Source organism: Chiloscyllium plagiosum, chromosome 11, assembly GCF_004010195.1.
Source record: "Chiloscyllium plagiosum isolate BGI_BamShark_2017 chromosome 11, ASM401019v2, whole genome shotgun sequence".
In the NCBI taxonomy this organism is placed as follows: domain Eukaryota; kingdom Metazoa; phylum Chordata; class Chondrichthyes; order Orectolobiformes; family Hemiscylliidae; genus Chiloscyllium; species Chiloscyllium plagiosum.
Window position 1 is genome coordinate 36,513,399 of NC_057720.1, and position 13,888 is coordinate 36,527,286.

General features: G+C 41.8%; 1 protein-coding gene across 1 annotated transcript in view; it reads left to right on the plus strand.

Annotated features, from left to right (window-relative positions):
* LOC122554297 (myosin heavy chain, clone 203-like) overlaps nucleotides 1–13,888 on the plus strand; it is a 61,028-nt gene that overhangs the window by 8,972 nt on the left and 38,168 nt on the right. Inside the window, exons 3-4 of the mRNA XM_043699095.1 lie at nucleotides 5,756–5,789; nucleotides 8,199–8,347. Of these exons, the coding sequence (XP_043555030.1) occupies nucleotides 5,756–5,789; nucleotides 8,199–8,347 (183 nt within the window). The remainder of the gene's footprint in view (nucleotides 1–5,755; nucleotides 5,790–8,198; nucleotides 8,348–13,888) is intronic.

Genomic DNA, 13,888 nt, shown 5'->3' on the forward strand with positions numbered 1-13,888 from the left:
TATAAACATATATAGAAAAATATAAAATGTTTAAAAATCTAAACTAGCTATTTAACTAACTAAATAAGTAACCAACAACAAACAAAAGCCCAGCCAAACAAAACACTCATACACTCACAGTTCCTCCTCCCTGGCTATTGGACTCGTGAAACACAATTGTTATGGTTATATAAAAGCCCTTGTTAGTGTGTCCAGGTATTCCAAAAAGGCTGCCATGACTTGTAAAAATTCTCAGATTTGTGGTGTACCATATCTGTGAGAAAATCCAGGGGAATATGCTCCATAACAATCTTCCGCCAACCCGACAGGCCTGGGGATTTTTTGGATATCCAACTTCGCAAGATATTCATTCTTGCACAGAATGTGAGCATATTGAAAAGCTTTTTTTCTTATGCACGTCTGCAGGAAATACAGTGGGTAGGCCCAAAGGAGAGAGAGAGAGAGGGGGTCCTTCTCCACCCTTACACCCAAAATCTTCTCCATTGCTTGAAGCCTATTGCAAGACCAAAGACAATGGGTAAGGGTGCCCGTGCAGAGCTTGCACTTGGGACATGCTGAAGATACCCCTGGTTTAACTTTTGACAAACAGTCTGGAGCCAAGTGGACCGTATGGAGAATCTTCAACTGTAAAGCATGCTCCTATTGGAAATTAATATCTTCCTTCCATTCTCCCAAATATCCTCCCATGCCTCTGAGGAAGCTTCAACACCCAACTCTCTTTCCCACATCTTGCAGAGTTGATCAGACTCCTCTGAGGTGGCACCTCCCAACTGATGATATAAAGTACTGACAGAGAGTATACTCTTAGCCCTTAGCACCCCCCTCTCTATGTCAGATTTGCAGGGATCAGTCAAAAGTGTGGTCTTTTTTTTTAATAAAATCCCTAACTTGAAAAAAACAAAAGGCATCTCTATTAGATAACTTGTACTTCTGTACTAACTGAGCGAAGGACATCATTACGTCTCCCTCAAATAAATCACCCATGCAAGACACACCCCTAACTGCCCAACGTTTAAATCCTGAATCGATCAGACCCGGTTGAAAACCCGGCATATCCACAAAGCTGTTTTGCCAATATTGCCTTCCTTCTGCCGAATTGTCCTCCATGCTTTAACAGTATTGACGATTATTGGGTTATGGCAACATTCCCTAACTGTCCTCATCTTGTCCAAAAACAGCAAACTGGTAAGGGGGCACCTTGCCTGGGAGGCTTCGATATCTAGCCATATTGAAAGAGGATCCCCACAAACCCAATCACTCACGTAGGATAAAAGCGAGCTTAATTGGTAATTTGTAATGTCTGGAAGGTCCACTCCCCTCAATCTGTGGGGCAACTGCAGTTTGGCTAATTTAATGAGGGGCCGGTTACAATGTTAAATAAAGGAGCTGAACCAGTAGTTCAGTCTCCTGAGTGTTTGTTTATTGAAAATCAGGGGGAGCATCCGTATAGGGTATAGCACCTAGGGAGAATATTCATCTTAAGCGCTATCTGACCAACCACGAGACTGGAAGTGTCTCCAATCTTTGAAGATCTTGTTTAATTTTTCCAAATAATTGAGTAAAATTGACTTTAAATGGCCAATCCAGAACTGGAGTAATGAATATGCCCAAATACACTAAACCCCTCCTGTGACCACCTAAATGGGAATCTATAGTCGCCCTCAAGAGCCAGCTCCTTCGTAAGACCACCCATAGGCATAGCCTCTGATTTAGCAAAATTAATCTTATATCCTGAAAAAACACCAAACACATGAATGCATTGTATCAGGCGAGGCACTGAAACTGCTGGATTTGTCAAAAAAATTAGGACATTATCTGCATACAATGAGATCTTATGTAGTTTTGATCCCACTTCTGGAGCTGATATATTGGGATCCCCACGAATGGCATCCACCAATGGTTCAATCACCAACGTAAAAAGCAATGGTGAAAGGGGGCAGTCCTGCCAGCTGCTTCAAAAAATATTAAAATTGCTTGATCATACCCCATTGGTGATGACCGCCACGACAGGTACACCGTAGAGAACCTTTATCAATCTTATGAAGATTTCACCCAAATCAAACCGCTCGAGAGTACAGAAAAAGTACGGCCACTCAACTCGGTCAAATGCCTTCACTGCATCTAAAGAAATCACCAATCCCTCTATTGACTGCTGTTGGCATACTTGAATTACGTTAAGCAGCCTCCTAACATTATTGGAGGATCTGCGACCATTTATAAAGCGCGCCTGATCCTCTTTAATAATAAAGGTAACACAGTCTCCAGCTATAATGCAAGAGGGGACTTTAAAGTCCACATTTAAGAGCGAGATGGGCCTGTAGGAAGCACAGTCTTCTGGCTCCTTCCCTTTTTTTAAGGATAAGTGAAATATTGGACTCTGAGATGGTGGGAGACAATCATGACTGTATGAATCATTAAACATATTCAGCATCGGACCTGACAGTATACTTATAAATTCCTTATAGGATTCATTGGGAAGTCTGCCAGGACCGGGCGCCTTTCCACTCTGAAGCTGCCTCACAGCTTCCTGCACTTCTTGCTCTGATAATGGGGCATTGAGAAAGGACTGTTATTCGGGAGTCACACCCGGGAGCTTCAGATCTTGTGGGCGGCACGGTGGCACAGTGGTTAGCACTGCTGCCTCACAGCGCCTGAGACCGTTGGGCCGAAGGGCCTGTTTCCACACTGTAATGTAATCTAATCTAATCTAATGTAATCTAATCTAATCTCTTTAAAAAAAGGATTCCATTTTGGCCTGCCCTTCCTCACAACCCTCAGATTGGTATAACTTAGAGTAAAATCTCTGGAATGCCACATTAATCTTTTTAGAATCAGATATTAGGTTCCCAGACCCCTCCCTAATCGCCGTAATGGTTTGTGGGGCACTCCTGTTTCTGGCAAGGTATGCTAAGTATTTGCTTGGCTTGCCACCATGCTCGTATAACCTTTGCTTTGCAAAAGCCAGCTCCTTCTTTGCGTCTGCGTGAGCACGGAATTTAGTGCAGACTGCAGCGCTGTAATCCTCTGTAGTTTGACCAACGAGGGACTGTCAAAGTAGGCCTTCTCAGCTGCCTTCAACCGTGCTTCAAGGAGATGTTGCTGCTCACCCTCCTACTGCTTCCTACTGGTGGAATATGAAATAACTAACCCCCTAGCATAGGCTTTGGCAGTTTCCCAGAGAACGGATGAGCTATCAACTGAGCCTATGTTGATGTCCAGGAACATTCCCTAGAGAAATACTCCACAAACTTACTATCCCATGAGAATAAAGGGATCCATTCGCCAGTACCTTGAACCCACTGTAACGTCCTTAATCTTAACCATAAGGTACACTGGAGCATGATCAGAGATGGTAGTGTTACCAAACGTACAAGATGCCACCACATCCAGAGTTACCGCAGGGGTCAGAAAAAAATCAATCCTCATGTGACATCTGTGCGGATTGGAGAAAAACGTGAAATCTCTACCTGTAGGGTGGCAATGCCTCCAGACGTCCATCAACCATAATTCTCCTCACAGACCCACTAACTGTTTAGTTTGTACAGAGGGTATTGAGGGACCTTTGGGCAACCTATCTACTGTGGGGTCCATGAGACAGTTAAAATCTCCCCCTATAATGATGTGCCGGGACTCAAGACTTATCAGTTTAGAAAAAGCATCTACCAAATATTTAACGGGATGAGCTGGGGGTCAATAAGCATTTAAAACATCGTGTTCTTCCCCATTTATCAAGGCTTCAAGAATTACAAACTTCCCGTATGTGTCTTTAGCACATTCCAACAATTTAAATGGGAGATTTTTCCTAACCAATATAGCCACTCCCCTACTTCTGGTATTAAATGATGAAAAATAAACACGGTCAAAGTCATTCTGCTGTAATTTCAGATGCTCCTTATCATCCAAATGTAACAAAGCATTATCCACCTTTTTAAGACTCAAGAGTACCTTCTTCCTCTTAATTGGTGAGTGACTTCCTTTGATATTCCAGGTACACCATTTAATCAAATCATTAGCCATCATCTTCTGCAATTACATTTAAATTCCAGAGAGGAGGAACCCGAACCACAAACTGCTGAGCCTTAGTGTCACATGATCCACCAAATAGAAAAACTACATAAACTAAAACCACTACATTTAACAAACCTACAAAATTATTAAAAATTAAAAACAACAAAAACCAGAAAACAAACCAACATATAACGCGCCAACAGTGCTGAGTAGGAGAACTCAACCCCTGCCCAGAGGGGGCAACTACCCATCCCGAACTGCCCATAAGTAGGCATCTAACCATCTCAACCACCTTCACTTCTCCCAGCTAGAGCCGCACCGCAAACACAAGCTGAAAATAATAAACACCCCATAGAATATCGATATGAATAAAAAAAATTCTTATTAAAAAAAAAGGGGGAAATAGATACCTCACCTATCCTTTAGTATATCCTAACTTAGAAGTTGAAAATGTATATCTTAATCACTGCCAGACATAGTTTAAACCAAATTATCAATAGAGGAAAAAGAAATAAAGCTCCAACTGGACTTCCTCCATGTCTTTTACAGAATGATAAACACACACCCAAAGAACACTATTTATACATACTACAATTGTTCAAATTAGCTTAGTTTGTTCACAAAGTCTGTTGCCTTCTCCGATGTGTCAAAGAAATGCAAGGATCCATCTAAGGTGATCCGAAGCATTGCCGCATTTCTCAGGGAGTACTGAATCCCAAGCTCCCTTGGTCTTCTCTTGACACCATTGTAAGATTTTCACTTCTGGATCACTGCCGCTGAAAAGTCCTGAAAAAACATGACCTTAGAGCCACTGTAAATTAGGGCCTTCAGATTCTTCTCCTGGAGTCTGGAAGCCTCCATGACTCTCTCCTTATCCCGGTAATGATGGAACCACACCAGGAGAGGACGAGGATGTTCACCCAGACCCGATCTCCGCACTGCAACCCGGTGAGCCCTCTATCTTCAATGCTCTCATGCCAGCCTTGAAGTCAAGGAATTTCGGAAGCCAATCTTCAACAAATTCTGCAGGCCACTCACCTTCCTTACCCTCAGGCAGACCGATGATCCGAATGTTTTTTCTCCTGCCCCTGTTTTCAAGATCATCCACTTGGTCACGCAAATTACGAACCTGCGTCTTCAGGGCTTTGATCTCATCCTTGAATGAACTGGCATCAGCTTTCACCACTGTGACCCTGTGCTCCACCTCACATGTCCTCTTCTCCAGGTCTCCCAGATGCTGCTCATGCTTCTGTAGCATGAGAGAGACTGGAGCCAGCTTTACTTCAATCTGTTTCCCCAACATCTCACGAGATTTCGAGAACTGGTTAACCAGGTCCTGGAGAATAATTGGATCCGAGGCTGCTGCAGGCTGAACTGCAGACCCGGCTTCAGATGCTTCTCCTCCCTTTTTCGGCATTTCTGGACAGCTGAAAATACAGGTAATTTAATTTTTAGACATTTCTTGGGACTCCACGATCTTTCTGGAGTCCCAAGAAATCCTGATGACCTGGGTTGGGCAGGTTAAAGGACTGTCCTATTCCTGCTGCGATGTGAACCTCTGCAGTGTGATCTTCTCAGATCGCCACCATCTTCGATCCCCCGGCAGCTGCAATCTTAAAGAACAGTGAGCACTGCTCTTTTGACTACTGACTGAAAAATCCATGCTTCTGCTATTTGAAATGTTATTACTGTTGAATATTTATAAACTGTACTGACAATTAATGTGAATACTTTTCTTTCTTTACAGAAAAGATTGAACACAACAGGTTATTATGCTAAAGGTACTGCTTTAATGTAATAGCTGAATGTTTATTTGTGATTTAAATCTAAATACTCTTTACTAATCTTACTGTTTCAATTTTTTCCCATTCTAAGCTATATCATTATAAATCAAACTCTGACTTTCTCATGAGCATTTTCTGCATAGAACAAAGCATATGTGTGCTGACAAGAAGACATTTTCTTTCTTATTCTGTGGAGAAAGTTGCACAAAGTAGAATATTATGCCATCTGAGAGAAATTAGCACAGATGTGCTGAGAAATAAGTGATTCATTTGGTGTAATCATCTTTAAAAAATGATAAACATGGCAAAATTCCTGATCTTGTTCCAGGATTTCCAGTTTTCAGATTTGCTGTTTAAGAGTTTCTACAAGATGGCTTTTTGGAGCAGCTTTTGGTGGAGCCCACTCGGGAACAGGCAATACTGGATTTAGTGTTGTGCAAAGAGACAGACTTGATAAGGGAGCTTCAGATAAAGAAACCCTTAGGAGGCAGTGATCATAATATAATTGAATTTACTCTGCTATTTGAGAAGGAGAAGATAGAATCAGAGGATGCGGTATTACAGCTGAATAAAGGCAACTACAGAGGCATGAGGGAAGAGCTGTGTAGAATTGACTGGGAGAGGAGCCTAGCAGGAAAGACAGTGGAGCTGAGTATGGTGGCCATCATCAAGGAAAAGATGCTAGAAAAGCTGAATGGCTTGAAAGTGGATAAATCACCTGGACCAGATGGACTACACCCTAGAGTTCTAAGAGAGATAGCTCAAGAGATAGTGAAGATATTAGTGGTGATCTTTTAGAAATTGCTAGAATCAGGAAGGGTCTCAGAAAGATTAGAAAATTGCCAATGTGACACCTCTGTTTAAGCAGGAAGTACAGCAAAAGAGGTCAAACTCTAGTCCAATTTAGCCTAACCTCGGTCGTAGGTAAGATCCTGGAATCCATTGTGAAGGATGAGATTTCTAAATACTTGAAGTATATGGTAAAATTGGGCAAAAACAGCATGGTTTCATCAAGGGGAATTCAGGCCTGAGAAATCTTCTAGAATTCTTTGAGGAAGTAATGAGCAGGTAATACCAAGAAGAGCTGACGGATGTTACCTACCTGGACTTCGAGAAGGCCTTTGACAAGGTGCCGCACAGGAGACTGCAGAGTAAGATAATGGCCCATGATATTAGAGGCAAGGTGCTAGCATGGATAGAAGCTTGGCTGTCTAGCAGAAAGCAGAGAGTGAGAATAAAAGGGTTCTTCTCAGGATGGTAGCCAGTGGTGTTCCGCAAGGGCCAGTGTTGGGACCACAACTTTTCACTTTATACGTTATTGATCTAGATGAGGGAACTGAGGGCATTCTGGCCAAGTTTGCAGATGATGCAAAGATAGGTAGAGGGGCAGGTAACGTTGAGGAGACAGGCAGGCTGCAGAAGGATTTGGACAGTTGTGGGCAAAGAAGTGGCAGATGGAATACAACATGGGAAAATGTGAGGTCATGCACTTTTGGTACGAACAATAGGGGATGAACTATTTTCCAAATGGGGAGAAAATTCAGAAGTCTGAAGTGCAAAGAGACTGGGAGTTCTAGTCCAGGATATTCTCATTGCAGATTGAGTCAATAGTTAGGAAGGGAAATGCAATGATAGCATTTATTTTGAGAGGACTTGAATATAAAAGCAGGGATGTACTTCTGAGGCTCTATAAGGCTCTGGTCAGACACATTTGGAGTATTGTGCGCAGTTTTGGGCCCCATACCACAGGAAGGATGTACTGGTTCTGAGGCATGTTCAGAGGACGGTCACGAGAATGGTCCCAGGAATGAAAACCTTAACATATGAAGAACATTTGAGAACTCAGGGTCTATACTCGATAGAGTTTAGAAAGATGAGAGGAGATCTACTTGAAACATACAGAACATTGAATAGCCTGAACAGAGTAGATGTTAGGAAGATGTTTCCATTGGTAGGAGAGATCATAGGACATAGCCTTATAATAAAGGGAACACCTTTTAGAACAGAGATAAGGAGAAATGTCTTCAGCCGAGACTGTTGGATCTATGGAATTCATTGCCAGAGAAGGCTGTGGAGTCCAGGTCATTGAGTATACTTAAGACTGAGATAGATAGGTTCTTGAGTGTCAAGGAGATCAAGGGTTATGGGAAGAAGGCAGGAGAATGGGGCTGAGAAACTTATCAGCCATGATTGAATGGTGGAGCAGACTCAAAGGACTGAATGGCCTAATTTCTGCTCCTGGGTCTTATGGTGTAGGCTGGTTGAGTTCACAAACCATGCTGTTTTCCAAACATTGCAGGGATATGCATGGCTTACTTGTCTTCAATTTTCTGTAATCACCAAAATATGCAACTCTCTCAGCCGATTAGTTTTATTATTTTATGTCTTTTTTTTTATTTCTTGTAGTTGGCTCAATTGATAAAATGGAACATGTTCGGTTCAGTGATCCTATATCAGTTGCAACAGAACCCTCTTCCTATTCAGATATGTTAAGCTATAAATTACCTAAAGAAGAATTAATGGGTATCTACAGACAGCTCCAATCCCAAGGAAAGGTAAGTATGAAAAAAATAAATGTAAAAACACATTTTATATTGTGCATGAATTCTATTTTCATTCTTGTCTGGAGTCGAAAAATATGGTCTTGTGATGTAGTAGTAGTAATGGCCCTGCCTTAGGCAAGAAGGTTCAAGTCCCACATCAAGATGGCCACAAAGGTGTCATAAAATGCCCAAACAGGTTGGTAATTTGCAAGTTTTGAGAAGATTTGTAGCTCAGGTTGAAGTTCTAGATGTAAGTTTGCTCGCTGAGCTGGAAGGTTCATTTTCAGATGTGTCGTCACCATACTAGGTAGCATCAGTGAGTTTTTAGCTATTTTAAACCAAAGACATTACATTGAGAAAGCTAATGCACTACTTGCAGATACTGACACTTCCCAACAAGTGGCAATAGACCCAATCCCACAATTAGAGAACCGAATCTCAACTGAATCAAAAAACTTCAGAAATCTGGAGAACTAAATAAGACAGACTTCCAAAAAAAGGAAACCAGACAGATCCAACACACCATGCTTCTACAGATTCCCCAAAATTCACATACCAGGAGCCCCCCCCTCAGAGCCATAGTCTCGCTACTTGGAACACCAATGTACAGCTTAGCCAAGGAGATACACTAAAGACTAAAACACTTAGTAGAAGACTCGCACCACTCCATTCATTCCATCCAAGTATTCCTGAATACCATCAAAGACCTCAAGATAGAAGACAATGAAATATGGTCTCCTTTGACGAACAGCCCTGTTCACATCCATCAATATCAACCTGGCCAAGGAAACAGTGATTACACTATTAGAAGAACCAAAGACACATACACCAAACACCACCAACTTCTTCAGCAAGGACAACATCATCAAGCTAGTGGACCTATGCTTTACCACTCACTTCACTTTCAATAACAAAACCTACAGACAAGCCAACAGAACCCATGGGATCTCTGATATCAGAATTCTTAGCAGAGGCAGTAATGCAGAGACTCGAACAAAAAGCTCTGCCAACTGTCCAACCCAAACTGGGTCTGATACGTGGATGGCATGTTTGTTATCACTAAACGAAACAAATTAGAGGAAACCTTCAAGACCATCAATAATATTCCTTATTGGCATAAAATTCACTAAAGAGATGGAAAACAACAAAAAAAACTCCATTCCTAGATGTCATAGTAGGGCGAACAGCCAATGGGGAACTTCAAACCAGTGTCTACAGGAAAACAATACATACGGACCAAATACTGAACTACAGAAGCAATCGTCCCAACCCTCACAAACGAAGATGCATTAGAACATTTTTTCAACAAGCCAACATACATTGCGGCACAGAGGAACAATGGAGAGCAGAGGAAAATCACCTATACAGCTTATTCAAAGAAAACGGCTATCAATGAACATAGTCCGCCGATTTCTCAGCAACAAACACAAAAAGGCAGACAAAATGCACCCAGAAACCCTAGCCACTCTTCCTTACATCAAAGACATCTCAGAAATGACTACCAGACTACTCAGACCTCTTGGCATCATGACAGCCCACAAACCCACCAACACACTAGAATAGCAGCTAGTGAACTTGAAAGACCCCATACAGACAACATGCAAAACTTATGTCATTTACAAAATACCTTGCAAGAACTGTAACAAACACTACATTGGACAAACAGGCAGAAAACTAGCCACCAGGATACATGAACATCAACTAGCCACAAAAAGACATGACCCACTCTCACTAATATCCTTACATATGGATGGTGAATGACACCACTTCGACACATTCATCCTTGGGCAAGCAAAACAGAGACACGTACAAGATTCTTAGAAGCATGGCATTCCAACTGGTGCTGTATTAACAAATACGTTGACTTTGACCCCATTTACCATCCTCTGAGAAAAAGAACAGGAAATGACATCACCAACCTAAAGAAACCCACGCACACAAATAGAAAGCGGGTCACTAACACCAGTGCTTCACCAGAGGCTCGTTGATGATGTTACCTAGTATGGTGAGGAAACGTCTGAAAATGGACCTTCCAGCTCAGCGAGCAAACTTGCATCCAGGTTGGTAATTTATTTAGGAAAAACCTTCACTGACACATTCTTGGGATTTTGCCGAACTGTGGTAACTTGGGAATCCTTTAAAAATGATGGACGTGGCAAAATTCCAAAATTGCTGACCCTATTCCAGGATTTCCAATTTTCAGATTTGCAGGCTGGGTGAGTTCACAAGCCATCAGGCTGTACTTCAGACATTGCAGGGATAGGCATGTCCTACACGTCTTCAATTTTTTTGGAGTCAGGCCAGCTTTTTAAAGAATTATGATCCATGGCATCTTGGGTTTGTCGTTAACCGTGGTCTACAGAGAGAAATTGTTTGAGAGTTAGGTGCAAAAGGTCCTCCTCATGCCCCATGATACCAGGCAATGCTTCCTCACTCATAGTCCCATGGCCTTTCAATTCCCTTACCAAACTGTGGCACTTGCCCAGCTCTTTATGGCCTCTCAAGTCCCCTGTGCCAGACTATGCCCAACAAATATAATTCATATCTCTATGACAAACTGTGGCATTAACCCCTTTCCCTATTAACTATTCATATCTCCTAGGCCAAGTTTTGGCACCAAGTCCCATAGTGTCTCATGTCTGCCCTCATGCCAAGGAATAAGATGTCCAGGTTCATTCATTTATAATACGTTCTAAACCCATGACCACAACCGTACACAAGGACAGCAGATGCATGGGGTGCACCACCCACAAGTTGCCCTCCAAGGTACACGCCATCCTAGCCAGTAAGTATATCACTTCCCAACAGCATTATAGCACATGGACTGAAACAATTCAAGTAGGTGATTTACCAGGTAAAAATGAGGTAAAAACCTCCTGCCGAGGATATGGAGGTGCTGGGCCTCCTCCACCGCCGCTCCCTCACCACCAGACGCCTGGAGGAAGAACGCCTCATCTCCCCCTTGGGAACACTTCAACCCCAGGGCACCAATGTGGATTTCAACGCTTATCTCTCCACGCTTCAGGCTCTCTGCCTTTATTCCTGATGAAGGGCTTTTGCCCGAAACGTCGATTTTGCCTATCCTCGGATGCTGCCTGAATTGCTGTGCTCTTCCAGCACCACTGATCCAGAAGTAGGTGATTTACCACCACATTCTCAAGGGAGTTGAGAAATGGGAAGTAAATTTGCCTCCTGACTTGTTCGCAACCTGTAAAAGAAATAAATTCACACCGTTCAGATGTAAAGAACCCTATAGTTATACTAAAATCAGAGCATGCTACTTAAATGGTGACAGATTGGAAAATGTTGATATACACAGGGACTTGGGTGTCTTTCTACACCCATCACTAAAGCAAGCATGCTGATGCTGCTGTGTAGTTAGGAAGGCATAGGGTAGATATTTTTAATCAACCTGTTCAAACATGTTAAAAACACCTCTGGAACAGGTAGGACTTAACTCAGGCTTATGGTTCACCACTGCATCGCAAGAACCATTCATATGTTGGCATTCAATGCAGCAGAGTTTGAATACAGGGAGCAAGGACATCCTTCTGCAGCTGTATTGGACCTTAAGTCCACAACTGGAGAATTGTGTACAATTTTGGTCTGCACGTCTAAGCAAAGATAAACTTGACATGTTGGAATGCAGTGATGGTTCACCAGACTGATTCCTGTGATGGCAGATTTATCATATGATGAGAGATTAGGTTAATTGGGTCTGTAGTCACTGGAATTAAGAATGAGAGGATCTGATTGAAATATAAAATTCTGACAGGGTCAGACAGATTGGATGCAAGCATGATGGTTCCCTTGGTTCAGGTTACAGAATAAGGAATCACAATCTCTGGCCAGAGCAGACTATTTCACACTGAGATGCAGAGAGGTTTCTTCACTTGAGGGTGATAAATTTGTGGAATTCTCTAAAGCAGAAGGTTGTGGAGATCAAGTCACTGAATATGTTTAAGAAATAAATAGGTATATAGATAGAGTGCAGGGGCAATGCATACAGCTGAAGAACCTGCCATGTTCATGTTGAGCGGTAGAGCAGATTTGGTGTTCTGGATGGTTATGCCTGTACCTATTTTCTGTTTCCTAATAAAAATAAAATTTAAAAAACATTTCTGAAGAAAAAGGAAAGGGATTGCTTTTACTTTTTACGCGTAAATAGATGTATTAAGCATTCAAATACTTTCAGAATTGAAAGTACCTGAAACCACCTTGTGTAAATAAGCATTATACAATTATTATAGATCTGAGGTACAGGTCAGTCAATTGTTTAATGATTTCCCTGGGGTTCAGCTATTTTAATAGTTTTACTGGATTTCTGGGCTCTCAGCCAAACTTTATGTAGGGGTGAGAAGGCCTTGCAGTTTTCATTGTCACTGGATGTCATGGAAATTAAATCGACTCGACTGAAATGCTAGCAAGAGCAAAGAAAAAGTTTATTTTGAAACTGCAGGGTTGACCCATTACATTTGGCAAAACGCCTCATGTAAGGGGTGCCTAACGACTTTCACATACTCTCTTTATTCTAAACTTGGCTTAACCTTATCACACCTCAAGGCCAAGAGCTTGGAATATTCAAGCTTCTTTCCACATATGGAGTTGTTTTTCTCATTCCTTGACTGCTGATATGGTTTAGATCATATAGTTTAGATCAGAGTGTTGCCGGAAAAGCACAGCAGGTCAGGCAGCATCCGAGGAGCAGGAAAATCGACGTTTTGGGCAAAAGCCCTTCATCAGGAATGATATGCTGATATGGTAGCTTATTGTCCTTGTGAGACTACTGTGATTCTGGTTTAACTTTACTTTTTTTTCCTGACTTTGCTTTTTCTATCTGCCTGCAAGACTTTGAGATTCTGAGGAGGCTTGACAGAATAGATGCTGAGAGGATATTCCCTCTTGTGAGGGAAACTAGAACTAGAGGGTACAGTTTAAAAATATAAGGATTTCCTGTTTAAGGTGGAGAAGAAGAGGATTTTCTTCGCATAGAGGATTATGAGTCAGTGGAATACTCTTCCCTGGAGAATAATGCAGATTGTTTCATTGAGTAAATTACTTATGTCCGTGTTATAGATTTTTTATTTGACAAGGGTGTCAGAAGTTGTGAGGGACATTGGAGTGAAGGCCACAATTGGATTAGCCATGATTTTGTTGAAAGGCATAAACGGTCTGTGGGTTGGGTGGTCTGTTCTTACTCCTATGTTCTTAGGAACCCCTTTCACCATCCTCATACTTCAATTTGTCACCTAGTTGGAATGCATGGTGGCCAGATATCACGACCGAGAACACGCTGACATTTGCTGTATCTAGTTTCTTCTGATTTTGTCAGCCCTCTGCTATATTCTGCTGCACTGTTTTGGTGATTCAGATGGATTTTACATCTGACATCTTTTAAAAAAATTATCCAGACAGGGGTAATTCATCACCCTTAATGATAATCTGGATACTAGTCAGTATTATGTTTGGTGCAAAATAGAGAGATCAAAATAAGATATTTTTTTTTCCAAGTGGTCTCTTATACTGTATATACATATTTTCATTTATGGTGAT